This window comes from Dermatophagoides pteronyssinus, unplaced genomic scaffold, assembly GCF_027571235.1.
Source record: "Dermatophagoides pteronyssinus isolate colony J.1.1.1.1 unplaced genomic scaffold, Derpt_VIB-CSIC_2022.12 sq0014, whole genome shotgun sequence".
Lineage (NCBI taxonomy): Eukaryota > Metazoa > Arthropoda > Arachnida > Sarcoptiformes > Pyroglyphidae > Dermatophagoides > Dermatophagoides pteronyssinus.
In genome coordinates this window covers 690468-717748 of record NW_027461538.1, presented here as the reverse complement: position 1 = coordinate 717748, position 27281 = coordinate 690468, and the positions used below count along the sequence as shown (strand labels likewise).

At 29.2% G+C, this 27281-nt stretch overlaps 6 protein-coding genes across 9 annotated transcripts in view; 3 read left to right on the top strand and 3 right to left on the bottom strand.

The window, feature by feature from the left end:
* Positions 1-20: 20 nt before the first annotated feature.
* Positions 21-1969, top strand: LOC142645539 (uncharacterized). 2 transcript variants are annotated; one of them, XR_012846655.1, is made up of 3 exons: positions 35-282; positions 921-1477; positions 1581-1969. XR_012846655.1 is itself a non-coding variant. In XM_075821972.1 (2 exons), the coding sequence occupies exons 1-2, from the start codon at positions 180-182 to the stop codon at positions 1682-1684; spliced, it is 207 nt and encodes a 68-aa protein (XP_075678087.1). In that variant the 5' UTR covers positions 21-179; the 3' UTR covers positions 1685-1969. The 2 variants fall into 2 exon arrangements, 1 of the variants encoding a protein (XP_075678087.1); XM_075821972.1 differs by lacking the exon at positions 921-1477 and having other exon boundaries at positions 21-282.
* On the bottom strand, positions 1857-6107 carry LOC113790094 (polyamine-transporting ATPase 13A3-like). Of its 2 annotated transcripts, XM_075821970.1 has the most exons (5): positions 5903-6107; positions 5395-5728; positions 4913-5320; positions 2466-4854; positions 1857-2390 (listed from the first exon to the last, which is right to left on the bottom strand). In XM_075821970.1, exons 2-5 carry the CDS (start codon positions 5641-5643, stop codon positions 1957-1959), a joined length of 3480 nt encoding a protein of 1159 aa, XP_075678085.1. In that variant the 5' UTR covers positions 5644-5728; positions 5903-6107; the 3' UTR covers positions 1857-1956. The 2 variants fall into 2 exon arrangements, with proteins under 2 accessions (XP_075678085.1, XP_027195512.2); XM_027339711.2 differs by lacking the exon at positions 5903-6107 and having other exon boundaries at positions 5395-5882.
* A 612-nt stretch (positions 6108-6719) lies between these two features.
* On the top strand, positions 6720-7557 carry RpL15 (ribosomal protein L15). Its single transcript, XM_027339718.2, has 2 exons — positions 6720-7235; positions 7308-7557. Exons 1-2 carry the CDS (start codon positions 6840-6842, stop codon positions 7530-7532), a joined length of 621 nt encoding a protein of 206 aa, XP_027195519.1. The 5' UTR covers positions 6720-6839; the 3' UTR covers positions 7533-7557.
* Positions 7558-7621: 64 nt separating this feature from the next.
* Positions 7622-11124, bottom strand: LOC113790099 (heterogeneous nuclear ribonucleoprotein A1-like 3). 2 transcript variants are annotated; one of them, XM_075822002.1, is made up of 6 exons: positions 10936-11124; positions 10172-10880; positions 9880-10092; positions 9625-9816; positions 9395-9558; positions 7622-7829 (listed from the first exon to the last, which is right to left on the bottom strand). In XM_075822002.1, exons 1-5 carry the CDS (start codon positions 10954-10956, stop codon positions 9509-9511), a joined length of 1185 nt encoding a protein of 394 aa, XP_075678117.1. In that variant the 5' UTR covers positions 10957-11124; the 3' UTR covers positions 7622-7829; positions 9395-9508. The 2 variants fall into 2 exon arrangements, with proteins under 2 accessions (XP_075678117.1, XP_075678116.1); XM_075822001.1 differs by lacking the exon at positions 7622-7829 and adding an exon at positions 8180-9210 and having other exon boundaries at positions 10936-11123.
* A 199-nt stretch (positions 11125-11323) lies between these two features.
* CCT5 (chaperonin containing TCP1 subunit 5) lies at positions 11324-13392 on the bottom strand. The gene is made up of 4 exons (XM_075822000.1): positions 13160-13392; positions 12873-13098; positions 11644-12810; positions 11324-11565 (listed from the first exon to the last, which is right to left on the bottom strand). Exons 1-4 carry the CDS (start codon positions 13262-13264, stop codon positions 11441-11443), a joined length of 1623 nt encoding a protein of 540 aa, XP_075678115.1. The 5' UTR covers positions 13265-13392; the 3' UTR covers positions 11324-11440.
* Positions 13393-13741: 349 nt separating this feature from the next.
* The window catches only part of LOC113797660 (uncharacterized), a 39725-nt gene continuing 26185 nt past the window's right edge, over positions 13742-27281 (top strand). Inside the window, exon 1 of the mRNA XM_075821996.1 lies at positions 13742-15647. Coding sequence (XP_075678111.1) covers positions 15320-15647 — 328 coding nt within the window. The 5' untranslated portion in view covers positions 13742-15319. The remainder of the gene's footprint in view (positions 15648-27281) is intronic.

Genomic DNA, 27281 nt, shown 5'->3' with positions numbered 1-27281 from the left:
AAAAATTTGATTAAATTTTCTTAAATCAATCTGTTTCACCATCAATGTTTCTGAATTAATTACGAGCAAAAAATTGGAAAATGATCATCTTGATTAATTGGCATTTTTCTTGAAAAAATTCAATTGTAATTGATTTTCATTTATTCATCGAAACAAACAGAAAACATAACAATCAAATCATGGTCGAATTAGCTGGAAATTCTGAATCATATGGAATCATTTCACATGGTTTCAACAATTGGATATTTATTGGACCAGGCATTATAACTTTTTCCCTTATAGGTTTGTAATTTTTAAAAATTTTTAAAATCAAATTTTTATCGATTTTTTATTAGAAAAAAAGAAGTCATTTTTCATCATCATCAATAATTTGTTTTTGTATTTTTTCCATAATTTTTTCAATTTCATTTAAATGATTATCATTATCATTTGATTCATCTTTTATTTGTTGTTCAATTTTATCGGTTATTATTGTTTCTGATTTTTCAATCATTTCAATTATTTCATTCATTTGTTGTTCATCTTTTTCTCTTGGTGTTTTTAAATCATTTATCATTGGTACAAATTCTAATGAATCAACTGCTGCTGTATGATTATCAAATGCTGGTATAAATAAATTTTCAAATAATGTTGTTAATGGATTCATTCCAGATGCTTGCAATATTGATTGTAATGTAAAATCATTTTTATTTCTATTATTATCATTATTACGTTTTTGTTGTTGTTGTTGTTGTTTTTGTCTTCGGGTCAAGTTTATTTTACCATTGTTGCTGTTATTATTGTTGAATTTTGGAATTTTTTGTTTACGAAATTCCATTATTTCAAATATGTTTTCAAAAACCAAAATTTTCATCATTTAAAACAAATTTTTCATTCATTATTGTTTGCTAATTTTTAATCTGATTTTTTTTTTGTTTCAGAATTTCGAAAATTTCGAAAAATTCGAATCGAAAAAGTTTCATCGAGAATGAAATGTCCACAGATCAGCCATAAGAACCGCCATCATCATCAGTTTGAAAGAAGCTGAAAAAAACTTGTCAGTTTAGTTACCATCATCATCATGCATGATAACCCTCATTGCCACCACCACCATCAATATTAAAATGATGAATTTGATAGCTTGTTTGTGTGTGTTTTGGTGTCTACGTCGACCAGTTTTTTTTTCTACTTTGTTTCTATGGTGGTCTATATTTTGATGACAAAACAGACAACCAAAACCAAAAACTAATCAACAAATCTCCATAGCATTATTGTTGGTTTACTCTTAATCATCATCGATAATCGATAAATCTTTTTTTGTTGGTGATCCAAATCAAAAATCAATTGATTGATTCTGATCCTGAGGATCTCTCTTTTTCTTTTTTTTTTATTAACACGTGTCATTCCATTTCGTTATTTAAAAAGTTGTTTGTTTTTTGAATTTCTGAAAAAATCATGTATTGGATATTATTCGTATTGATTCCGGTGTTAATCATCGGTTAGAAATTTTCGCTTTTTTGATTTTCTTTTTTGATTTTCCCAGAATTTTCTAACGAAATCTTTTTTGTTTTTTCTCTTTTTTTTCCAAAATTTTCACGTAGGTTTTTTCGTCTATAAATTGGTACAAAATTTAAAGGAAAAAGAAAAACGTCGTGAAGAGAAAAAGATGAAAAAAATGAAAAAAACAACAAAAAAGGTTGCATAGAAAAAATGATTTCAATTTTATTCATTCATTCACAACAAGCAACAAAACAAACAAACAAAAACTCGAAGAAATTCCAATCAATTTTTGGCACATCATTCAATGTTTTTCCAATTATCAATCATCATGTTATGTCAATGAAATGTGCAATGAAACAAAAAATGTTTGTCAAATGTTTATCAAATTCAAAATAATTTTTATTTATTATTAACAAAAAAAAAATCAATCAACAAAAGTAATTAAAAAGTAAAAAAAAGGTTATTTTTAAAAAAATTTCAAAAATTAAAACTTGATGATTTTGGCATTTTAAATCGATCATCATCATCATCATTTTGATGTTGTTGATCGATTATGGTTGTAGTGTATGATGATGGTTGTTGTCCATTTAAATGATTATCATCGATCAAATGTTCAAATGGCCAATTATCCTTTAGTATTTGTTCATCTAAAATACGAAATTTTTTCTTTGATTTCATTCGGAATTTCTGACGAATCCATGGTAAAATATATCGTGCAATTAAACAATACCAAAAATAACGTTCCAATATGAATGATATGATAAAATTTAACACGCAAATTGATAAAATTTTCAAACGAAAATCAAATGGTAATGGAATGAATTCTAAAAATCCTAAAAACCATTCCGGTGCAATCAATGACATTAATAATGATAATGAAAAATTTATTAAAACCATACAAATATAGATTCCTGTAAAATGATTTTTCGATTTGAAGAAAATAAAAAAGGTAATCAAGTGTTAATAATCCAAATGAAAATACATACGATTGGAAAAAAATCCTAAACGATATGGTGGACCAGGTGCAAAAACCACTGCTGCAATTACATAAGACATTGTATTGATGGAAAATATTGCATTTGCAATTTGATTTGGTGATTGTTGTTCAATAATATCTGTACTTATTACCGGTATATAAAAGGGTTGATCGATTAGATATGTTCTGATTAGATAATAAATTAAAACTTGAACAATGATAAATGTATACAATGACATTTGTTGAACAAAACTTAGCAGATTTCGAATGGGCATACGTTTTGATAATTTTGGATATGGTTTGGTTGTTGCAAAAACCATTGGTGGTAAAATATTCATAATAACATCAACAAAAACATATGTACCATCGGATGGACGAAAACCATGCCAAAATAAAATTAATGCCGAACCCAATAGTATAAAACAATATGCACTTTGATATTTAAATGTACCAAAAACACTGACCAATGTACAGCGGCCTTCTTTTAACAATGATGGTACACAGGAAATATCTTTATTTTTATATGTAAATGGTGATGCAACTGATGCTTCGGCAACCGAAAGGGCAATTCCAGCATCCGCCGCTCGTAATGCACCACAATCATTAGCACCATCACCACACATACCAACACTATGATTTTGTTTCCTCAATATTGTTATCAGACTTTTTTTCTGATCCGGTGTCATACGGGCAAATATTGTTCCTTTATGTATGATACGATCAATAAGATCGGGTTTTGTATTTCGAATAATATTATACGAATCACCATCAATTGCTAAATGATATTGAAATAATTTTTCATTATTCCCTTCTAAATCATCACCGTTATTATTGTTTGTAATCATAAAATCTGGATATTTTACATAATCATAATGTAGAGAAATTTGTTTGGGTAATAATTTATTCGGGATTGCTTGTACCCTGATGATTGCATCTGGTTTTCGTATCATTTGACATTCTTGTGCAACCGATAATGCTGTTAGGATATTATCACCAGTTACCATTATACAACGTATATTTGCATCCATCAATTCTTCAATGATTTGTTTGGATGATGATTTAAGTTTATTTTTAAATAAATAAAAACCATTAAATGTCATATTGTTTTCCAATGAACTACGATTCATATCTAAACATTCATCCACATCATTGGTATCGATAATTTTTGATGCAGTAGCCAAGACACGAAATCCCTGGCTAGTATAATGTTCAAGAATTTCGGAAAAATTTTCTGGTAATGTTTCTTCCGAACAAAATAATTTCAATACTTCTGGTGCACCTTTTACAATTGCCATGAAATTATTTTCTTTTACATCTTTCACGATAACCAGCATTCGTTGTAAAAATGATTCAAATGGATATTGTTTCATAATACCGATTAATTGATAATTTATACCGGAAAATGTATTTGTTACAATACGATCAGGTGTTTTACCAAATGTTTCAACTAAATCATCCATATCATGAACAAATGTCCATTCACTTGTTTGAAATAATTTTATATCCAAATCATCACCTTCAATATTACCTTTATATTCTACTAATGAATGACATGCAGCCATTGTTTTAACAATAATATTATCAGCCGGTAATGATTTAACATCCGTAATGATTGATTGAAATTTTCTATTAAAAATCGGTACAATACCAGCAAAATCAATTGTATCTTCAGTAATCGTTCCGGTTTTATCAAAACACATTGTATCAATTTCACCTGCACAAGCAATTGCTTGTGAATTCAAACAAAATATACCTTTCTTTTTCAGTCTTCTTTGTGCATGAACATTAACACTTGTTAATACAGCCGGTAAAACTGGTGGTATGAGAAATGTTCCAACATCCAATACAATAATTATTATACTTGATGTAGCAAAATCAAAACGACTTAATGCATAATATGTATACAGGAATGATGGCAGACCGAATAAAAATATGAAAATTATTGACATTTTTATCATTTGTCGTTTAATATTATTATTCATTTGTATTGGATACAGAATACTTCGAGCTAATTCACCTTTAGTTGTTGAAAATCCTGTACGTACAACCACAGCCATTATATCGATATTTTCCTTACTATAAACATTTAATAATTTTGTACCGGAAAATAATGTATTACTTTTATGAACGGATGATGAATATATTGATGTTGGATTATCAACCAATGGTACTTTTGGTACGGGTAAACTTTCACCTGTTAACATACTTTCATCCATAATACAAGAACCAGTCATTAGTACGGCATCACATTCCATCATATAATTATTTACAGAATGACGAGGTAATACAATTACATCACCTGGTATTAATTCGGTTGAAATTTTCTGTACTGGTTGTGAATCACGTATTACCGTAACCATTGATGCTGAATGAACTTTTTTTCTTAATGCTATTGATTGCTATAAGTTGAAAGGGAAAAAATCAGAAAAAATTCAAAAATTTTGACATCAAACAAACCTTACGAGTTTGCCAAACATGCATTGCAACCGATATAGTGGACAATATAAAAATACAAGCAGCAAATTGATAATAATCCTGTATCAACCAAATACAAATGATAAAAAATTGATAAAGATAAAATGGACCGGTAATTTCATTGAATATTAATCGCCATATTGGTAATACTTCAATATCTATAGAATTTCGACCGAAAAGTATTAATTTTTTCTGTGCTTCCGTTGTTGATGCACCATCAACCACCTGACTATATAATATGCTACATTTTTCCTGATCTAAACCTTTTAATTTACAAAAATGTTGATATTCATCATTCCAAATATATTTAATTTTTTTATGAATGAAATAACGATATGATAAATTGGGTGTTTGAAACATTGTTTCAACAAATTCATCACCATATTTATCCTGTTTGAATGGTTTGGATGGTTGGAGAAAAAAATTAACCCCGAGAATTCAATTAAAAGAAAATTGTACATTACTTTCAACACAAGAATCTGCGCCTTATCCAATTGACAACGTTTTTTTGTCAAACGTATACGAATAGCCGGGCGGAATAACATTATAATGGCCAATAGACCACCGGTGATTAAAATGCCTATACAAACAATAATTGTTTTCCATAATGAATTAGTAAATCCTTGTAGTAAAAGTTCATCTTCTTCACCAATATTCATACGATCATCATAATCATTATTATGTTTGATTTGTTGTCGTTTTGAATTAAACATTGTTTTGTTTCCTGGTTTCCCCCCCCACAATGAAAAAGAATTCACAGAATTGATCACACAGACAAAATTTTCAATTGGCGACAAACTAAATAGCAAAAATTCAAATAAAACAAATGCCGCTTTGTAATTTTACATTGAATTTAACATCGTTTTAATATCAAACCAATGAATGAAACAAACAAACAAAAAAACAAACAAAAAAATCAACAAGCAAGCTAAGCAAATATACACCAGATCTCATTAAGAAGAAATTATATACATTATTATTTGAAATTCATATCTTTTTTTGGTTTTTTGATTGATTTAGATTGAATGATGACACATTCCAATATTATTTCTGCTGTTATTTCATTTGCTTCGTTTTTTATATTCGGTCACATCGGATGCCATCACACACAAACACAAGAAAATCTGAAATGATGATTTGATCAACCGAAACCATTTCTTCATTTCTTTATTTCATTTGTTTTGAATGACAACCAATAAAAGATATGATCAAATAAAAACTAACGTCATTGTAATTTCAGTTTCGGTGATTTTATTCGAACAAGGGAAAAAAATCTAAATAAATAACGAAGCAAATAGTGAAACAAAAATTTGATAAGATTATTGAAATCGGAATTGATTAGCGGATTGATTGATTGATTGATTGAGGAGAAAAATATGATACCATTATCGATAAGTGAAGAAATGAAATGACAAAAAAGTGAAGATATGTAAAGTGTCGATGAATGAAAAGCCGACCCTAAACTATTTTCATTTCTTTTGGTACTTTTTTTTGGTATATTTCCCTAATGATTATCCCATTTGATTTTCAGAAGATCAGATAATATTCGTGGACAAAAAATGGTTTAGTGTGTCAAATTTTCATTTTTTTCGGGAAATTTTTTTTTTTTAAATTATTCTTTTAAAGATTGTAACGCCATCTTGATGAATTTATCTGAACATTTTTTTGTGTGTACTAGTTTATATGAATGGTTATGAAACGTGTTTTATTTTTTTCATTGCATGCAGAAGTGTGTGCACGCATGAGTTTGATTTTTTTTCTTTTTGGCTTGGTTTTTGTGTGGCAGCGTCGTTCAACTTCCTTTTCTTCTCACTGTGTGTGTGTGTGTTTTGTGTGATTTTTTTGTGTTTTTGGTTTTTCTCATTTGAAATTCTTTGGGATTTTTTTGTTGAATATTCTTTTGAAAAAAATGGGTGCATACAAATATATGCAAGAAATATGGCGACATAAACAATCGGATGTTATGCGATTTTTGTTACGTGTTCGAACATGGCAATATCGTCAATTGAATGTTATCACTCGTTGTCCAAGACCATCACGAACCGAAAAAGCTCGCCGTCTTGGTTATAAAGCTAAACAAGGTTATGTTATTTATCGTGTACGTGTTCGTCGTGGTGGCCGAAAACGTCAATGTCCAAAAGGTGCTACATATGGTAAACCAAAGAATCATGGTGTCAATGAATTGAAACCGACACGAAATTTACAAGCAATTGCTGAAGAACGTGTTGGTCGTCGTGTTGCTCATGCTTTGCGAATTTTAGGATCATATTGGGTTGGCCAAGATTCTACATTCAAATTTTTTGAAGTAAGTTTTTTTCGAAAAAGATTTGTTAATCGAAACGATTCTAAAAATGCCCATTTTAATTTTCACTCGTAGATCATTTGTATTGATCCTTTCCATAAGGCTATACGTCGTGATCCAAAAATCAATTGGATCTGTAATGCTGTACAAAAACATCGTGAATTACGTGGTTTGACTAGTTCGGGTAAAAAACATCGTGGCTTACGTGGTTCTGGTCATGGTTATTCTAAACTTGTCGGTGGTTCAAGACGTGGAAATTGGCGTAGACGAAATACATTACAATTACGTCGAAGACGATAGAGAATTTCAAACAACAACAAAAACATTTGGTCATTTTGTATTTTCTCTTATTTTGAGATAATAAAACTTATTTGGAACCCAAAAATACATTTGTTTTTTTCAAAAATTTCTTTTTTATTTCAATTTTAAAATCAAAAAAATTTAAAAAATTCAACAAAAAGCAATGGAAACCAGGTTTTCCAATGGTTTGCCAAGCAGACATTTCAAACTTACCATGAGTTTTCACGAAACTTACCGCATTTTCGGCCATGCCATCGATCGATTCCAAAAATTGACCACATCATAATCATCATCATCCTGGATGAAAGAATCAACGAAAGAATAAGGAAATTATAAAATAAAAAATTAACAAAAAAATGAGAAAAAAAAACATTCCAATTTCGCCCAAAACAAAAAATGTGGATATGGGAAAAATGGAAAGGATTATTTTTATGGAAAAAAATGTGAAGAATTGAAAGGGAAAGGTTTGGATTGAAAAAAGCCGGATTTACCTAAGCAGATCTTTGTGAATGTGTGTGGCCACTATATATCACATTTAATTTTAAAAAATAAATATTTTTAGCTGGCCCTGAATGATGGTGATTCCTGTAACAACATTTAAAATTTTTTCAAATAAAAAATCTATATAAAAAAGTGAATTTTTGCTGTTATTATTTTTTCGAAAACTTTATTTTATCAATTTTTTATAAATTAAAACATGTCTGTGTTTTGTTTGTTTGTTGTGTATGAATTGAATTAGTTGTGTTTCGAGATTATCTGATGTTTAATCAAGGTTTCTTCTTCTTTTTGAACTGTAAAAAAATTTGACAAATTACAATGAATATGTGTGTATGCATGATGTATCTGATGAAAATTGGCTACAATTATTATCATAATGAGAACCTGTTACACAAATCTTCTTGCAAAATAAATGAAATTCATCAAAGATGAATGAATGCGAAAAAAATGGGGAAAAAAGTGGAATTTGATTGAATAATGGTAAAAATGTTTTTTGTTTTTGTATGTAGTCGACATTGTAACGAGAGGAGAGAAAAAAAAAATTTAGGCTGATTTTCAAATCCACAGGGTTTATCATCTATTTTAACATTTTTTTTTTCATTCAGAAATAATATCTGTCTGGTCAATTCTAAAGACACAATTAATTCTGAACTGAATTTGAGGAAACATTGATTCAATTGATTCGATGATGAATAATAATAACGATAAATACACACACGATAATACAATAACGATTTTCTGTTTTCTTTATTTAGCTTCGAACGATGCTGATATTGATTAATTATGATGGCTGTGTGTGTTTTTGTAATTATAAAAATTCTGATTTTTTTTGAACGGAAAAAAAATTCGATGCTGTGTTTGCTAATCATATTATCAACTCTTCTTCAAACATTTAACAACAACAACAACAACAATATAGTCTTCATCTTCGGTAATTTTTTTACGGATATTTCTGGATTATTATTACGATCGATACCTATATTTTTATTTATTTAAATGAAGAATCTGTTCTGCGAGAAGAAGAAGGTCAACACACACAAATTATGATTTTTGTAATATAGACAGATGTTTAACACTGTTCTGTTCGACTGTTTCCTGTAAATCTTGTCCTTATTATCATTATTATTATTATTATTAGCATAAATAACACTGTTTTGAATGAAAATAGAAAAGATAAACCCTAGAAATAAAATAAAAAAATAGAATGCGAAACGAATGAAAAAGAAAATTGATTATTTTTCTGGAATATTATATATTTTACATAAGCTTCAAACTAATTATTATTTTTTTGCAATTTAAACCAAACATAATTTGTCAGGCAAACAAAAAATAATTTCATTTTTAAATAGAAAAAAATGACTTACCCGAGATTGAATATTTTTTTGGCGGAAAAATGAAAATGTCGACAATGAATGATTATTTTATCAGGAAAAAAATGGAGAAAATTAATGAATGAATGAATGAATGAGAAAAATCCATCAACGACGTCCACCATAATTACCACCACCATAATTACTTCCATAACCACCTATTTATTATCATTGAACGATAATAAATTATAAATTTATAAATGATGGATTTTAGAAATATTTACCTCCATATGGTCCTTGACCTCTATGGCTGTAATTGGTGTTTCGGATTGGACCACCACCACCACCACCTCCGCCATAGTTACCATAACCAGAATTTCCATAATCCGAACTCCAGCCACCTTGACCTTGATTCCAACCACCTTGACTTTGTTGACCATAACTATTTTGGCCATAACCTCCACCATAGCCACCATCTACATTGAAAAATTTTGATGTTAAAATAGTATCCGGTTATTAATTGAATAATGCATTCTTACATCCTTGATTATATCCACCACCGCCACCATATCCACCTCCTCCACCACCATAATTACCGGGACCAGATTCCCAGACTGGTGCATTACGTGTTCCACCACCAGCACGATTTACATTACGTGCTTCAGTTTTACGTTTCATCGTATCCATTTCTTGTCTTGATAATGCTTTTTTTACTTCAGTTCGTTTGCCTTTGATAACATGATGTCGTTTCACTACAAAAATAACAATCAATCAAAACAAATTTTTATCATTTTTTTGAATAAACAAAGATTCAATTGAAAAAAAACATACAAACTATTTTGTCAACAGGATCATAATCATCAAATTCGACAAATGCAAAACCACGTTTTTTACCAGTATCTTTATCAGTGACAATATTCACATTGACAACATTACCAAATTCAATAAAATAATCACGAAGATCATTTTCTTCAATATCTTCTTTAAGACCACCGAGAAATATTTTCTTCACCGTTGCTTGTGAATCCGGTTTACCCGAATCTTCACGTGGTACAGCACGTTTTGGTTCAACTTCACGGCCATCAACTTTATGTGGCCGAGATTTTTGTGCCTGATCAACCATCGATGATTTTGAATAGGTAATGAAACCAAAACCACGTGATCGTTTTGATTGTGGATCACGCATTACAACACAATCAACAATATCACCCCATTGTTGAAAATGACCTTTCAATGTATCTTCAGTTGTTTTATAATCAAGACCACCGATAAATAATTTTCGAAATTGTTCCGGTTCATCTTCACCACCATCATCTTGGTTACTATAATCTTGATTACTATCATCATTATCATTACCATTACCATTATTTTGTTGATTATTCGAATCATTTTGTTGTTGTTGTTGTTGCTGCTGCTGATCTTGTTGTTGTTGTTGTTGTTGATTTAACGATTGATTTTGTTCAGAATTGTTTTCATTCTGTTGTTGTTGTTGCTGCTGTTGTTGTTGTTGTTGATTTTCATCACTAAAACCATTCGATTGCTAAAAAAATTAAACAGAAAATTTTAAATTTCGAAACAAAAAAAATCAAACCAACCTCAACTTTAATTTCAGCCATTATTACTGAATGTAAATAATGTTTTTCAGAAAAAAAAAGAAAGATAATCCACACTAATCACTCGTTTCTTGAAACAAAATGGAAAATTTTTTGTTTGTTTTTTAATTTTGATGCAATACAAAAAAACAAGTAAAGAATATCCAAAATGAGCAAAGTAAGCGAGCACCACTCACCAAACGAAACAAAAGACACAACACTGTTATTACACACAAAGAATATATATCTTAAGAATAGTAACAGTAGCGACACCAAGCGTACAAATACAATACTGATAAAATGGCAGCCGGCTCAATTTTTTTTTCATTTAAGACCCGCCTACTTTTGATCAAGAAACTACTGACATCTAGTGGTGGAATTTTTTTTTAAATTTTTTGAAAAAAATTGCCTTTTTATTTTGCTTAAAATAAAATTTTTTTGTTTTGTTTAAATTTTATAAAAATTAGTTGTTTTTCAAAGAGAAAAAACAATTTTGGTTGGTTATTGGTTACATCATTCCTTCGGATGAACGAATATCATCAATTTTTAAAATCATTTTCACCAATTGTGTTGCCAAACTAATCTGCTGTTTTTTACTATTCAATGTTTCGATAATATTCTGTTCTTTCATATCTGTATTTAGGGTTAAAAAAAAGAAAACATAAAAGAGATTAATATCCTGAAATGAGATAAAGAGAATTCAATACTTACCATTAGTACCTTTCTGTACACAATCAATACCTAATTGTGGTTTTGATTCTTTTACTTGACGTGATTTAATCTCGGCAACAGTTTCAATCGGTGAAAGACCACTATTTTCAGCCAATGCTAATGGTATTGATTCTAATGCATCGGCAAATGCTCTGAATGCATATTGTTCTAATGAAGTAATTTTATCAGCTTCTTTCGAAACAGCCAATGCACAGGATATTTCAGCTGCACCACCACCATAAACAATACGATAATCTTTGATCAGATTACGAACAACACATAAAGCATCATGCATTGAACGTTTAGCTTCTTCAACAATCATTTTATTACCACCACGAATAAATATTGTAACAGCTTTAGTATTAGGACATTGTTCAATGACCAACATTTTATCACGTGTAGTACCAAATACTAATTCACGTACAATACCAGCTTTACCAAGTTTTTCCGGTGTTAATTCTTCAAAACGTGGTACAATTCGACCACCGGTTGCAATAGCAATCAATTCAATTTCCGGACCACCAACCCAACGTACAGCTGGCAATTCTTTTTGTAATAAAAGATGATTAGCTTCATCATCAAAACCCCATTGACAGATAACCAGATTTGCACCAGCATCTTTAACCTGTTGAACCATTTGTTCAAATTTTTGTATTTCATATTTTCGTAGATTACGATAATCTTCAACCGAATGTACATCTAACTTATGTTTAGTTTTTGGTTTTGGTGGTTCAAACGGGCAGGTTAATATGGCCAATTTTACATCTTTCAATTTGGTTGGCATTTGTGGATGACTAAAATTTTTATCAACAATAACACCATTGACCAAAACAGTATCTTCCAATCGACCACCAGTTTTACCTTCAACTTTAATCAAATCAAATGAAACATCTTTTCGTTCCAGATCGGCAACCGATATAACAGCATTCACAGCTATTTCGGCAAATTTTCTCAAACATCGATTAACAATTTTTGAACTTAATGTTGTCATAGCTGTTTGTATTAATGGTTCAAGATTATGTTGATCGATTGGAAAACTTTCACAAATTTTATCCAAATGTTCCATTGCATGACGTGCGGCCAATTCAAAACCATCGGCAATACGGATAGGATGTATACCACGATCCAATAATTGTTCGGCTTGTTCCAATAAAGCTCCAGCCAAAACTAAAATCAGAAGAAAATCATTTTGAAAATCAAAAAAAGGGAAATCAATTTGAAATACATACCGACAACACCGGTCGTACCATCACCAATTTCATCATCTTGTGATTGTGAAAGTTCAACCAATAATTTAGCAATTTGATGTTCAACATCCATCATTTTAAGTATTGTAGCACCATCATTAGTAATTGTAACATCACCATCAGCTGTTACCATTATTTTATCCAAACCTTTTGGTCCAAGAGATGTTCGTAATATTTTAGCAACACTAATACCGGCTAAAATATGGCTCTAAAATTTTGAATTAGTTTAGTAAAGCCAAAATAAAATGAACAAAATTTCACTGATTTACCTTGATAGCTTCGGTACCGGTCAAACGTTTTTGTCGTTCTTGATCTTTCAAAATGAAAAATGGACGACCAAATTCATCAAAAGCTAAATGACCTACACTAGCCATGTTTCAAAAAATGATAATCAATAAAATTTGACAATTTTAAAATGAAAAACAACAAAAATTGAATCAAAGTTTAATCGTGATTCAAACAAACACACACAGATTGAACAATGGAAACAAACAGAAAGCGTGTTTTTCAAAAGGCGTGTGTTGCATTCTTTTCGTTTAATCGATTGTAATCGATTAAATTGTTCATCACCAAACAATACTGCCATCTATATTTGACGATTGTAAATATTGAAACAAGATGACCATCATTCATTGAAGCGCAAGCCTCGAAGAAGAAGAAAAAAATGCGCGCGCGCGCATTATATATATAGAAATTACCTTCTGAATCAAAGAACGTCTTCCTTTGTGTTTGTGTTTCTTGATTTCCTCATTGCACTCAAAATTCTGCAAGTTTGGCGCGCGATTCTTTCGTTTTTCGTTTTGTTTCTCTCTGGTAAATATTTTTTTTATTCGCCAAACAATCATCATTCGTGCATCATCATCATCTTGAAACTTTATGATTTTCTTTCCTGATTGTTGTTTTTTCGTAATATTGACATTTGTTGAAAAATGAAGAAAAATTTTCACTTAATATTGTTTGGATTCGCTTCGTTTAATATTCGATAACGAAGCAAAGAATTATTATCATCATCATCGGTGTCACCAAACAACCAAAACAACAACAACAACGAAATATTTTATATGGAAATGATGTTAAAATGTCCTCACTTCTTCAAGTTTTTTCATTCTTCATTCTGTTCTGTTATTCAACTAACTAAAACATTTTGAAATTTCAAAAAAAGAATATTCGCTCACATTCTCTCTCTCTACATTATTGAAAAATTTAATTTGCATTTGAATCATCATCATCATCATATCTTGTTTGTTATCATCTTGGATGTGTGTGTGACATACACACACACACACAGAATATTATCGTACGGTTCATTGAATTTCTGTAGAAAATTTTTTTTGGTGAAAATTATCAACCAGATTGACAAACATACATACACAGACAGAGAGATACAGAGACATAAAGAATTTTCTTTCTTTTTTTTTGTTTAAAAAATTCTTTTCAAAAAAAAAAACTTTGTCGACATTAGTTTTTTCGACAAAACTTTTCTGTTGTTGTTGTTGTTGTTGCTGTTACTGGGTTAATCCCTGTCTATATTTCGTTTGATGTGAACGAAAAATTCTCATTTTTTTTTCCTGATTGTCTTCGATTCAAAAAAGATACGATTATCGATAATGAAAGAATTCTTCCATTCTTCTGATGAGTTCTTTGAAAGAAGAGAAATTTTCCAGAAAAAACAAAAAAAAACGGTTAAATTTTTCAGAAAAAATTTGAATTTTACGTGACCGAAAAAAAGGATTTTTTTCTTCTTTAACAAAAAACTGAAACAACAACAACAGAATCAAATCTGAATGTTTGAATAAAGAAGAAGAATTTGAAGGAAAATTATGTTATCATCATCATTATCGTTATCGTCGTTTTGTCTTTTTGCCATCATCAAAAGTGATAATAAAATCGATCATCATCATCATCAAATCTCTCTCTCTCTCTCTCTCTCTCTCTCTCTCTCTCTCAATAGAATGTATGTCATAATGATGATACAAATTTGATCACAGAATCTCAATCATCATTGCCGGCGAAAAAAAAATTCATTCAAAATTCATAATCATATTCCAAAAGAAAAGAGAAAATTCTCATCATTATTCTTCTTCTTCTGGGATTCTGGATTCTGTATGCATCATCATCATTTTCGTCTTCACTTTGAGTGCTGTGCGTGTTAAATATTTTTTTATTATTGCTCATTTCATATTCTCTAATAATATTGCTCAAAAATCATCATCATCATTTGAATAATTTAGTGGCCTGAATCGAACGAAAAATATTAACAAGAATCCAATTGGTTTTCCATATAATCCATCATCATCATCTGAATAAAAAAAAATATCGATACTATCGATTCGAATCGTTCATCATTTTGTTTCCGTGTTTTTGTGCTCGAGTTTTGTGTTTGTTTGTTTGTGATTTTTTCCAATCCATTTTTTTTAAACAGCCAAAAAATGGCCAAAAATCTTGATGAAACGGATGATGATGATCATCAGGATGATCATCATCATCAAAATCCTTGTTCAAAAATGCATTATACGGTTATAAAACCACATTTATTGAAGATTATAATTTCATTATTTATAATATTGTTTATAAATGATAATAATAATAATGTTTGGTGTTTACAACATAATGATTATGATGATGATGTTCCATCATCGATAGTAAATCGGTTGATTACAACAACAACAACAGAATTACCATCAACAATGAATTCATTGAAAAAATTCTTCAATAAAATCAATGATGATGATGATGATATCAGTAGTAACCAATCAAGTATGTAAATTTTTTGTTTTGTTTTGAGAAATTTCTTTGGAAAAAATTAAACTTTTTCCAGAAAAAAAATTTTTCGGAATTTGTTTTATTATTATTTGTTTTTCTGATTATTTTGGATTCAGAATATTCTTTTGGATTTTCTCTTTTCTTTTGTTGCTGGTCATGTTTTTCATTCTGAATTCGTTGTTTCATTCGGAATTCTCCCTATTTTCATTGTTATTTATTATTCATTCTCATTACGGACAGAGAGAGAGAGAGAGAATTCACAATTTTCCCATTTCCAAAATTTTTATTGTTATTCAATTTTTACAGAATGAAAATTTCTCCCCAAACGAATAAGGATGATGAGAGGATGATGAGTGATTTAGTGATTTGAACATCCTTTGATGATGATGATGAAGAAGAAGAAAGAAAATGTTCAAAATTAAGCCATTATCGTGTCCCGAATGAAGAAAATTTTTAAATTAAATTTTTCAATTCAAATTCATATTGTTCCACAAGCGAGAAAATGAAAGAAAAAAATAATGGAATAGTCTGCATGCATGCAGAAAACACACACAAATTAAAATAAATGTTTTTTTGCTCATTCACATTTCTGGATTCGTTTTTCTCTCGTTTCATTTCTCCATTCCTCAAGGAACAATAATGTTTTGTTTTGTTTACTGTCTGAATATTGCATGGATTCTGGATTCTTGTATTATGTGTGTGGCCAAAAAAAAAAGGAAATCTCAATGACAATCATCCAGTGTCTTGTCAGTTTTTTGTTTGTTTGTTCGGTCTGTGTGTTTGTTTGTTCGGTTTACATGTGATTATCATAATCAAGTTTTTTTCCAACTATATTCCTGGATGTACAAAAATATTGCTCAGTTTTTTCAGTTCATGGATGCTTATTTCGCCTTTGGCTTTTTTGCTATACACGAAGAAAAACTTTTCATTTCACTATCTCTCTCTTTTGGAAAATTAGATTTGAAATCAACTTGCAGCTGAGAAAGTTTTTTTTCCTATTTACAACTTGGTTTGGTTTGGTTGGTTTAGTGTCAGCCATCCATTTAAATCAAATTCTAATAACGAAAATTCTTCAATTCAGAATCGAGAAGAATTTCGTTTTCGTTCGTCTTGAATTCCTATAAAAAAATAGCAGATCTTTAGGGCTTTTTTCTTGATTCCAATGATAATGATGAAGTGATGCTATTCAAGAAAATTGAAATTAAAATTTTACCGACACCACAAAGTTTGAAGTTTTTTCAGTAAATTCAGCTAGAAAAAGTTTTTTTCGGAAGAATTCACATCATTATCATATTTCATATTTTCTAATTGGTTAATGGTTTTTTTTCTGGGAAAGTTTCTCGAAGGCAAAGAAAAATCAATATGTGAAAATAAGACAAAGTCTCTTTTCAAATTGTGAAACTTGTAATTTAAAAAATGAAATTATCTATTTCAATTGGCAAAATGTTCATTTTGTCTTTTTTTAAAGTTTCAATATTTTTCTCCAATGTTTTTCTCGCTTTCCAGTGTTTTTCTCTTTTCAATTGTCGAACTAGAATCGATTTTGGAAACAAAAAAACGAAAGAAGGAAGAAAGTGTATATAAATGATGCGAATTGTCATTTGAAGAAACTTTTTTGAAAAAGAAAATTTCATTTCACCAAACGATGGACAATTAATTTTCCTTCGTTCGATTCTTGTTATTCGTTTGATTCTTCTTCTTTTTTATAAATGATGACTTCTTTGACTTTTGTTTTGGTCGTATAATTGATATATAGGGAATCATTCTGCAGAAATAAGAGATAAACATTGCCTAAAGAATCTTACCTGTTTTGTAGAATGAAATTTTTTAAACTCTAGATTCTTATCATATCCATTTGAAAAAACAACTAAAACGACAACAACAACACGGTTTAAAAGTTAAGCTCAGGATTATTCCGATGATGATGATCATTGATAAGTCTGTCTGATTTTTTTTTAGAGAAAAAACAAAAAAACTACAGTCTTTTTTTACATTTGATAAAAATGATGATGACAATTTTTCGACATTTGGTGTGTTCCATCACATTCCAAAATGGCAAATGGCAATGGATTTCTTTTTTTTTCCAATTTTCATTATAGATATTGTCTCTGTCTGCCTGTGTTTGTGTGTGTTCAGGAGTGGATTAAACTTATTTGTTGAAGCGAAAAATCATCATCATCATCATCATGCCATATTGCATCATTGAAGCATCAGACTCAATTCCATTATTCTAAAAATTTCTTCACAATTTTCTTATGCTTCGTTTGTTTTTTTCCATTTCATTTTCCATTTTCGCACCAATGAAAAACCATTTATATTCGCTTGCATTTTGGAAATTCTGTCTGTAAAATTACAGAATACATTACATTACAGAATCAGAAGAATATTACGTGATGACATCTAATTATGGATAATTATGTTTTTTTTTTTTTGCAAACACCATTCACAAATATGGTAAAATGTCGTGAAATTCATCATTCATTTTATCAAATTGTTACCGGTGATTATGGTTATGGTTATATGTGTGTGTGTGTGTGGTTTGTTGTTGATGATGACATGATGATTACATAATGATTACTTTTGGCCAGCTTTTTTCAGCTGGTTTTCAGTTTTTTTGCTTTTGCTAGGCGGTAATAATAATGATGATGATTTTTGATTATCATGTCACGATATCGTCACGGAATTCTGTTTTTTTTTTTTTTTTTTTTTGCTGTTTGATGAATTATCATTGGGTGAATATATAGTCGATTTTGGTTGGAAAGAAATTGGGGAGAGAAAAAAAAATAAGAATTTGGATACTAAACAAACACAGAAAAAAAAAATATTCTTTGTTTGTTTGTTTGGGTAGAAATAGATACATTATTTGTTTTTTTTTGCAAAACATACAATGTTTGTTTGAATCTTTGAAGAATTTTTTTCGTTTGTCATCAAGAATAGGAAATTCTACAGAGATTCTACTCAGATTCTTTTTCTTCGACTCTATTTGGACATTAATTTAAATTTAAAATTTTTTTTTTGAAAACGGAAAAAAAACAAAATAACAAAACAAATCTTTTCTCTATCCACTCTGGATGAATGGATTTTTTCGATCATTGATCACCATATTGCCCATATCCGAAAAATTCTGTTTCTTTTTCCAGTTTTTTCCCCGGATGTTTATTTAATTCTGTATTTGGATTCTTGGTGTTTGGTTTTCTTTTCCTTCGTTACAGTTAAATATTGATTTTGTCATAAATTTTTTCTGCGACAACAACAACAACAACCATTACTTTACTTAAAAACACTGGTTTTTTTTTGAAAAAAAATCCATTTTAACACAGTGTTAATGGTAAATTCTGTTTTAAATGTGAAATTTTTGCTATTTTCACCGATTTTTTTTCCTTGTTTCTTATCATTTTTATTGCTAGAAAATTTTCCTTTTTTTTCCCAGATCAATATTCGATTGATGATTTAATCATTCAGTTACAGTTGTTTCATCCGAATTGTCAAAAAAACTATGGTTATTTTATTCTGTCCATTTTTCAAGTCCATTTTAAAGATTTCAGCAAAAAAAAAAAAAGATCTGTATATTAAGATATTTATAAAGCCGATTTTTTCTCACTCGAAATCCTCATTACCTTCCGTGATTTGTTTAGCTTTGCAATGATGAAACTTGCGTGAAAAAATCTCTCTCTCTCTCTCTCTCTCTCTCTCTCTCTCTCTCTCTCGGATTGCCGGCTAGCTTAATTTTTCCTTTTTTTGTTCAACTGAAAAACATTAATTATTTATGTGAATATAAAAGAGACTAGCCAGTCAGTCAGCCAACCAGCCAGGAGAGAACATGGTTAAAAAATTATTGTTCTATATCCGACCATATTTAACCCTCATCATTATTATTATTACAAAGTAAAAACAATGAAAATTATTATTATTATTATTTTCATTTAACACTCAGTTTTTTTCCCTGGTAATTCTGTATGTGTGTGGTTGTTGTTATAATTATTTCGGAATATTCTCTCTATTTAGGAATATTCCATTAATTTACAAAATTGAAAAATTATTAAAACAAAAAAACGAATTCTGTATTCAACATGAAAACCATAATTTTGTTTTTTTTAATGAACAGAATTTTCTTTTTTTGTTTCTAGATTCTGGATTCTGGATTCTTGCTGGATGTTTTTTCTTTCCTCAAATTGATTGAATAATTGATTGATTCATCGGTTTTTTAACCAGAAAAAACTTGAATTTCTTCATTTCATTTTTTTGTCATCATCACATTACTATAGTGAAAATTGTTTATTTCATTTGCTGTTTTTTTGTCTATGCTGTTGTTTTTTTTCTCGTTTGCCTGGTTTCTTCCTTTTGTCATCATCCAAATGTTCAATGTGTATACATTGTGTGTGTGGCATTTTCTAATTGAATTAACCAACGAAAAAAAAAAGAAAAAAGTAATTCGAGCAAAGCGAAAACGAAAAAAAAATTGATGATGATGAAAATGTGAAACCAACAAACGAACCGAACCTTCATCAAATTCTTTGAATTCTGGTTTTTTTTATTATTCTGGCTCATATCGATAGCAATGTGTTCGTGCTTTTGATATTGGCAATGTGTGTGTGTGGTGTGTGTTTGATAATGTTATTAGATACACCAGATTCTTGGTTATATTCTGCAAGAATTTCCACCAAAAACATCACCAAACACACACACACACATCCGTTCATTTTTTGCTTTCTTCATTTTTTCGGTTTTCTTACTTGATTAGAAGAAATGAAGAAAAATTATTAAGTTATAAATTAAGTTTTTTTTTGTAATTCAATTTTAAAGTAAGAAATTATATGATGTAAGAATTGCGAAAAGGATGATGATGATTTTTGAAGAATTTTTTTTTCGTTTTTGAAAGGCAATGATAAATTAAAATGTGGAATGGAAAAAAGTCACATCATATTGCAAAGCTACTCTTCATTCGTTCATTAGTGTTTCATTTTTTTGTTGAAATTTTTGTTTTATGTAAATATTACCTTTGGAAATTTGAAAATTTTCAAAAAAAATTCATGAAATTCTCAATTGGGAAAATCCATCCAAAAAAATGAAAACGACAAATTTAAATTTTCTTTCAAATTTTCCAAATTTTTTTTTCTCGACAATCGTTATGAGTCTAAACAAAACAAAAAAAACAAAAGCAAAAAATGACTAATGGGATATTCAAATGAATGAATGCATCTTTACTACAATCGATTTGATTTCATTAAATCGATTGAAATTTTTATTTCATTGAAACAAAAAAAAGACTGAATAATATCGATGAATGGTTCACGATGAAAATGGAAGAAGAACGAATAAAAGATTAATGATTGCAAGACAATTTTGCTTTGCGTTTTTGCTTTGGCGTTTTTCTGGGTTCCGGCAAATAATCTATCAATGGATATTAAAATATTCTGATCATAACATTGCTTTTTTTCATTGTTTTTTTTATTAGGCAAATTTTTTCATATCTATCGATTCAATTGGAAAAAAAATATTGATGAAAACAAAAAAAGAAAAAACTAGGCCATTCTGAATGAAATTCTCTGACAATTCCTATTCACAGTGATGCAAATTCTCTCTCAATGAATTTTATGTTTTTTCTTCTCTATTTCCAGATATATTTTTATGGCTTTCGAAAATGTAAAGTTTTTTTTTCATTTTCATTGAATGAATGGATGAAGCTTGATGTAATTCAATTGAAATGCGACTGATCTTCGTTTTATTCAATAATTTGATATTCAACAACAACGATGAAAACAACGACAACAATAATTTACCATTGTCAACAGAATGACATAAGATCCATAAACAACAACAACAAAAAAAAATTTGATACTATCCATTTCAATACTATCAGTTTGACTAATAACTTTTCATCTTTTCATCCTTTTTTTTATTGTTTTTTTTCTGTTTGTATCTCATAATTTTCTGTTTGTCCCATTGATGATGATCATATTTGCGAAAATTTGAATTATTACATTTCGAAACATGATGATTATTATTATTGGGTGGTCATCATTATTATTATTATGGATTTTGGTTTATGGCCATCATCATCATCATCATCATCATCATCGATAATGATGATCTTTATACCAGACAAAAAAATGATTCAATCTTGAATTTTTTCCATCGATGTCGATTATTTACGATAATCATTTTTTTTATTATTAGTTTCTGGAAACATTTTTTTTACAACATGTCATATACGGATGGTCGTTGTTTTTTTGTTGATGATGTTTCCAAACATTTCCATAGTTTTTTGACATATAAAGATTGCTTCGTTACAATTGTCAAACATTTGGCCAAATAATAATAATAATTTTTCTGTTTCTGTTTTGTTTTATCATAATATATATTCTTGCTTGGCTGTTGTTTTGAAATTTGAATCATATTTTTCATATATTTTTCGGGCCGTGCTTCTGGGTTAAAAAGGGAATTTATTGGAAAGAATTTTGTATACCAGAATGATGATGATGAAAAAAAAAGTTTTATTATCTACGCTCAAATGTTTTGTTTATTCAAAAATTCCTTTTGCTTTTGCTGAACTTTTGTTGCTGTTTTTTTATTGTCGTTTTTTTTCCCAAAAAAATTCTTCATCATATTCTGGTTAGGAAAAATTCCATTAGTTTTTTGTTTTCAGAAAAAAACGATCAAATTTGATAAACTTTTTTTTTCAAAAACGACATTTTTTTCATATATAAAAAAAGCTTCTTCGTGTGTTTGGACAACAAACAAGCCATAAATCATTAACATCAATGAAGAAAGAAAATTAAAACAAACAAAAAAATTAGTCTAAAAGCCTGTCATTTTAAATTTTATTTTCAATCGAAGAAAAAATTGCTTCTGCTTCTGTTTTGTTTTTGACCCGCATCGATTTTTTTTCCGGGAAACTTTTTCGTTTCGGGAAACTTTTTCGGAAACTTTTCGCTGTTTGACCCGGAATCATTTCAGCGAAAAAAAACCAGCAATTCAACCCAAATTATCTTAATGTCATCAGTTTTAATCACTTTAAATATCACACCAATAATAGTCGACTATTTTGACTTTAATAAGAAATTTTCTGGTTCGGTCACGTTGTTTTCATCAGCAAAATATTCTGGGGATTTTCAGAAAAACTATTCTGTCCGGAAAATCTTATCCGAATTAATAATAATGACATGTAGGGACAGTTATTATTATTATTAAGGTCATCCAATTGTTGATCGATGTTTTCGATCGAATCGAATCGATTTATATTTTAGCCGATTTATTTTTATCAAAACGAGGATTAAACTCCAAATATTTTTCTTCTTCTTCTTCTTCTCTGAAGCCAATAATTTATGAAGGGATAACCGAATGACAATCTTTTTTCTTTTCTTTAAATGAATGAATGACCAATGATGATGAGTTTTTTTTCTTGGAAATTTTCTTAGCCCAATAATAATAATAATAATCGATGCTAGTTATCGAACCAAGAGAAGAAACTGAAATGATCTTGTAATAATGATGATGAAACTTGAATTTTTTGTACAACCCAGAATCCAGAATCCAGAATCCAATGAAAATCATCATTATGAATGGTCGGATGAAAAAATCTTTTTCTGTGTGTGATTAGATTCGTGGATATTTCAACAACATCGGCAACAAGAATTTAATGTCGAAATAGTTTCATCATCATCATCATCATCAAGCCTATAAAATTGGGCATCGTATTTCGTCAAAGAATACAGTTTCACATTTCTCTTTGCATCCATGTACATACATAATAATCGAGAATACATGAATATCGATAGTATCGATATTAGAAACTAAATGTTTTGGAATACAGACAGAATATTCTGTGTTTTTTGTTTTGTTTGTTTTGTTTGTTTGTTATTCTTATAAAAACAGAAAGAGAATTTCATTGATGATGATCATCATCATGATAATAGTGAGCAATTACATTAAGTAAAGTATTTTTCGTCTTTGTAATATCATTATTTGTTGTTGTCGGATCTTTTCTTTTCTTATTTTTTTGCATACACAAATTGAATGATGTTTTTTCGATATATTTTTTTTCGTCTTTCGTCTTCTTCATTTTGCTTATTCGGTTCAATAAATAAATAAAACTTATTGAGAGACCATACGGTATTTTTATTCAAAGTTTTTCTCGATTTATTTGTTGTTCGTGTGTGTGTGTGTCAATCATGAACTATTAAATAATCAATTGGAAAAAAGAGATTCAAGAGAGAGAGAGAAAGAGATGAAGAGAGATGGAAAATTTGTTTGTTTGTTTATCATGTCAATGGAAATGGAAATAGTTTTCGAAAATTTTCAATTTAATTCGTGTTTTTTTTCCAGAAAAAATTCTTACATTTTTTCTCTCTTAAAACCGTTTTCGGAGCTTATTGTCGGCTTCTTCTTCTTTTCTTGTGTTTGGATTTGTTTATTGTGTTTGACTAAATCGATTTGAAATTTTATTGAATATGCCTATTCGGTAGAATCCAAAAAAAAACGAAAGATTCTTTATTACAAAAAATTCATTCCAAAGTTGTTGATGGTGAATTTCTCACATTTTTTTCTCTCTACTTGTAACCAAGGGAAGAAAAAAAAGTTGGCTTTTGTTTCTTACACGATGTGATTGAATCAATCGACAACAACAACGATTGATCATCATCATCAATAATAATGATTGAGAGAGAGAAAAGTTTTCTTTCTTCTTTTTTGTTTTTTTTTCAATTTTAATTTAGGCAAATTTTCCCGAATGTTTATTTTCTTATGTGTAACTAAGCTTGATGAATCAACCCGAAAAAAAAAGATCTGAAGGGAAAAAATCAAAGGGAAAACTTTTCTGGAAAAGTAAACGAAACATTTACTTTTTTTTAAAACATTCTTTTGCTTATTATTTGATTCAAGAATATTTATAGGAGGTTAGTTTTCCTGCTTATGTAATCCAATAAAAAAACTACGAAAAAAATCGACTTGCTTGATTTTCACTATTGATTCACTCGTTCTATCTAAACAAACACACAGAGATTCTTGATTTAGTTTATTGATTTTGGGTTATGTTTGAAAATTTTGCTTCATTATTTCCTTTTTTTTTGCACAGGATATTTGCCAAGTGTTGTTGTTTAGTGGCAGAATCTAAGAGAATATTCTTGTTTTTTTTTTTTGAAAATTCAATTCAATAAAATGCAATCGATGACGACGACGACATTGACAATACAGCAAAGCAAAGCAATTCAAGCTGAATTCCGTTGTTGAATTGACTGAACAAGAAGGAATGAAGAATGAAAAACCTCGAAGAAAATGATATACGAATATTTTTGTCCCAATAGTGGTGATGGCGTGTTGTTGGCGTGATAATGATATGTGTGATCACACAAACACACAAAAAGTGGAGAGAGAACCAGAGAATGATGACAACGTGCTTTGATTTGAAAATTAAATTTTTGGATCAACTTTTCTCTACTTCTTCTGGATGTCAATTGTGTTGACGTTCGTTTTTCTTTCATGAAAAAAACTTGGTTTTCATTGATTCATTTCAAACTTTTTTTTCGATTCTTCGTTGAAAATATTCTTTTGAAATATTCTATTGGTGTGTGGATCGAATTTGAGAATAGGTTTCAGATCAGCGATATTGATGAAAAAAAAAGATTTCGAGAAAATTTCTGCAGCAACAAGAAAAGAAAATCATTTCTAAAAAAACAAATTGTTTTGTGATTGGAATATTCTTTATTCATTCATTCAATCATCCCGAGTTGGTTGTTCAGGGTTACAACAACGATAACTAAAAAAGAACATGAACAATCGATTGTATCGAATGTTCAATTGTTCAATACGAAATCGATTGTCACCATGGTGGATTGATGATCATTTTTTTGAAAGCCGATATTCTCATCATCATCATCAATCCATTGATTGAATTCTTTCTTTCTTTGTTATTCTTTATTCGTGATTCGTGATTTCCATTGAAAGATTATCGATTTTTTCTTGCTTTCTTTATTTAAAAATTAAATTCATTTTCAAACGAACAAAAGGGAATTTAACAAAGAAAAGAAAGTTGATAATTTTTTCATTTCGTTGCTGTTTGGTAACAAAGAATTTTATTTTTGCCTGGGTAAATTATTTTCAAATGAAAAGTAATTTAACGGTAGAATAAATTCTTCGTTTCGTTTCTTTGTGAAAGAATTGCCATTTTTTTCTTATTTTTTCTTCTTGCAAGAATGAAGAACAAAACTTTTTTTTGCAAGTTCAAGGGAAACTTTCCTGGTAACTTTCGGAAAGTTTTTTCGATTATAAATTTTTAAGATTTAAAAATTCAATTTGAAAGTGAACCTTTCTCTCTCTGTGCATCATATTTGAATATGAATTATAAAATGTCATATTTCTTGGAAATTTCTCCTGAAAAAAGACAGAAAATATGAATTTCATTCACAAAACAACCAGACAAACAAGCAAGTAAACATCGCTATCATTTTCATCTATAGAAAACACAAATGATAATTCTCAAAGGTATTGTCAAAAAACCACAAAACAAAAAACAATCCTGGTTATTCATTACAAACAAATAAAATATGACAACAACCTTTGAAACCAAACAAAACAAAAAACAACCAAAAATATGAGATTGAAGATTGGAAACCCGAAAAAACGAAAACGATGAACAAAATGAATTTCAGCAACAACAGAAACCATCATAAATTCAAATGAAGATTCTTTTCCCTGTTTTTTTTTTTTTTTTGTTCCATCATTTGAATAAAAATCCGATTTTCAGAATTTTGATTTGCCAAATTTCATTGGTGGTGGTCATTCCATTATTTTTTATAATTAGGAATTTTCCCTGGAAATATTCCACACAACAAAAAAAAAACCAAAGGCGTTTTTTCCTGAAATTTGATGATGAAAAAAATTCATATTTTTTGATTGAATGTCGTGTTTGGAATTTAGAAAACAACGAAGAAATTCTCCACCTCCATTTGAAAACATTAACACTGTGTGCGTGTGTGTGGTAAATATAGGAAATGTATTTTCTTTCGCCTAATATCGAATCCTCGAACGTCTAATTATCATTAATTTTTGGGTTTTTTTCCTGGATTTTCCTTGGTGTGGGTTGGTGGTGTGTCTGGATCATTTTCTGGCTCAGTTTTTTTGATCCACGAAATTAATTTGGCGTAACTTTAATGATGATGACATTAGTTAGTCATTACCGAGATTCTTTTACCGAAAGAATTTTCATTTGTCGTTCAATGACATTTGATAAAGTGTTTTTTCATTGCTGGCAATGTGGAGTGAAAGGAAAAATCAAAATATTTTTTTTCAAAAAATTTTTACAAAAAGTTAAATTTGATCAAACAGCAAACACCAATATCTCTGTGGACCGATTTTTGCAACATTTTTTCGTTTTTTCAAATCCAAAATGTAATTTTTTTTTCTCTCGAAACAATAAATTTGAAACAATTCACAGCTGCAGCTGGACGGACCATTGCAGCAGCAGAATTTGGTCACTTTGTTTTTGTGAAACGTTTTTCGGTTGTTATCGGAAAAATTGGATTGAAAACAGAGAAATTTTGAGCGAAAAAAGTGATGATTGAAAGTTTGAAAGTGAAAACAAAGTTCAGATGGAAAAAAATGGATTGAAAAGTTATGTATTCCGATTCTGTT

What these genes read in the sequence shown, in the direction of transcription:
- LOC142645539 (XM_075821972.1), top strand. Translation starts at nt 180, where the DNA reads ATGGTCGAATTAGCTGGAAATTCTGAATCATATGGAATCATTTCACAT. An exon ending in TATAACTTTTTCCCTTATAG is followed by an intron (nt 283 to 1,580) that starts GTTTGTAATTTT and finishes ATTTTCACGTAG; the next exon opens with GTTTTTTCGTCTATAAATTG.
- LOC113790094 (XM_075821970.1), bottom strand. Translation starts at nt 5,643, where the DNA reads ATGTTTAATTCAAAACGACAACAAATCAAACATAATAATGATTATGAT. An exon ending in CGCAGATTCTTGTGTTGAAA is followed by an intron (nt 5,321 to 5,394) that starts GTAATGTACAAT and finishes CCATTCAAACAG; the next exon opens with GATAAATATGGTGATGAATT. An exon ending in TTTAGGATTTTTTTCCAATC is followed by an intron (nt 2,391 to 2,465) that starts GTATGTATTTTC and finishes ATCATTTTACAG; the next exon opens with GAATCTATATTTGTATGGTT.
- RpL15 (XM_027339718.2), top strand. Translation starts at nt 6,840, where the DNA reads ATGGGTGCATACAAATATATGCAAGAAATATGGCGACATAAACAATCG. An exon ending in CTACATTCAAATTTTTTGAA is followed by an intron (nt 7,236 to 7,307) that starts GTAAGTTTTTTT and finishes TTTCACTCGTAG; the next exon opens with ATCATTTGTATTGATCCTTT.
- LOC113790099 (XM_075822002.1), bottom strand. Translation starts at nt 10,956, where the DNA reads ATGGCTGAAATTAAAGTTGAG. An exon ending in TGGCTGAAATTAAAGTTGAG is followed by an intron (nt 10,881 to 10,935) that starts GTTGGTTTGATT and finishes TAATTTTTTTAG; the next exon opens with CAATCGAATGGTTTTAGTGA. An exon ending in TGGTGGATATAATCAAGGAT is followed by an intron (nt 9,817 to 9,879) that starts GTAAGAATGCAT and finishes TTTTCAATGTAG; the next exon opens with ATGGTGGCTATGGTGGAGGT.
- CCT5 (XM_075822000.1), bottom strand. Translation starts at nt 13,264, where the DNA reads ATGGCTAGTGTAGGTCATTTAGCTTTTGATGAATTTGGTCGTCCATTT. An exon ending in CCGGTACCGAAGCTATCAAG is followed by an intron (nt 13,099 to 13,159) that starts GTAAATCAGTGA and finishes TCAAAATTTTAG; the next exon opens with AGCCATATTTTAGCCGGTAT. An exon ending in TGTACAGAAAGGTACTAATG is followed by an intron (nt 11,566 to 11,643) that starts GTAAGTATTGAA and finishes CCCTAAATACAG; the next exon opens with ATATGAAAGAACAGAATATT.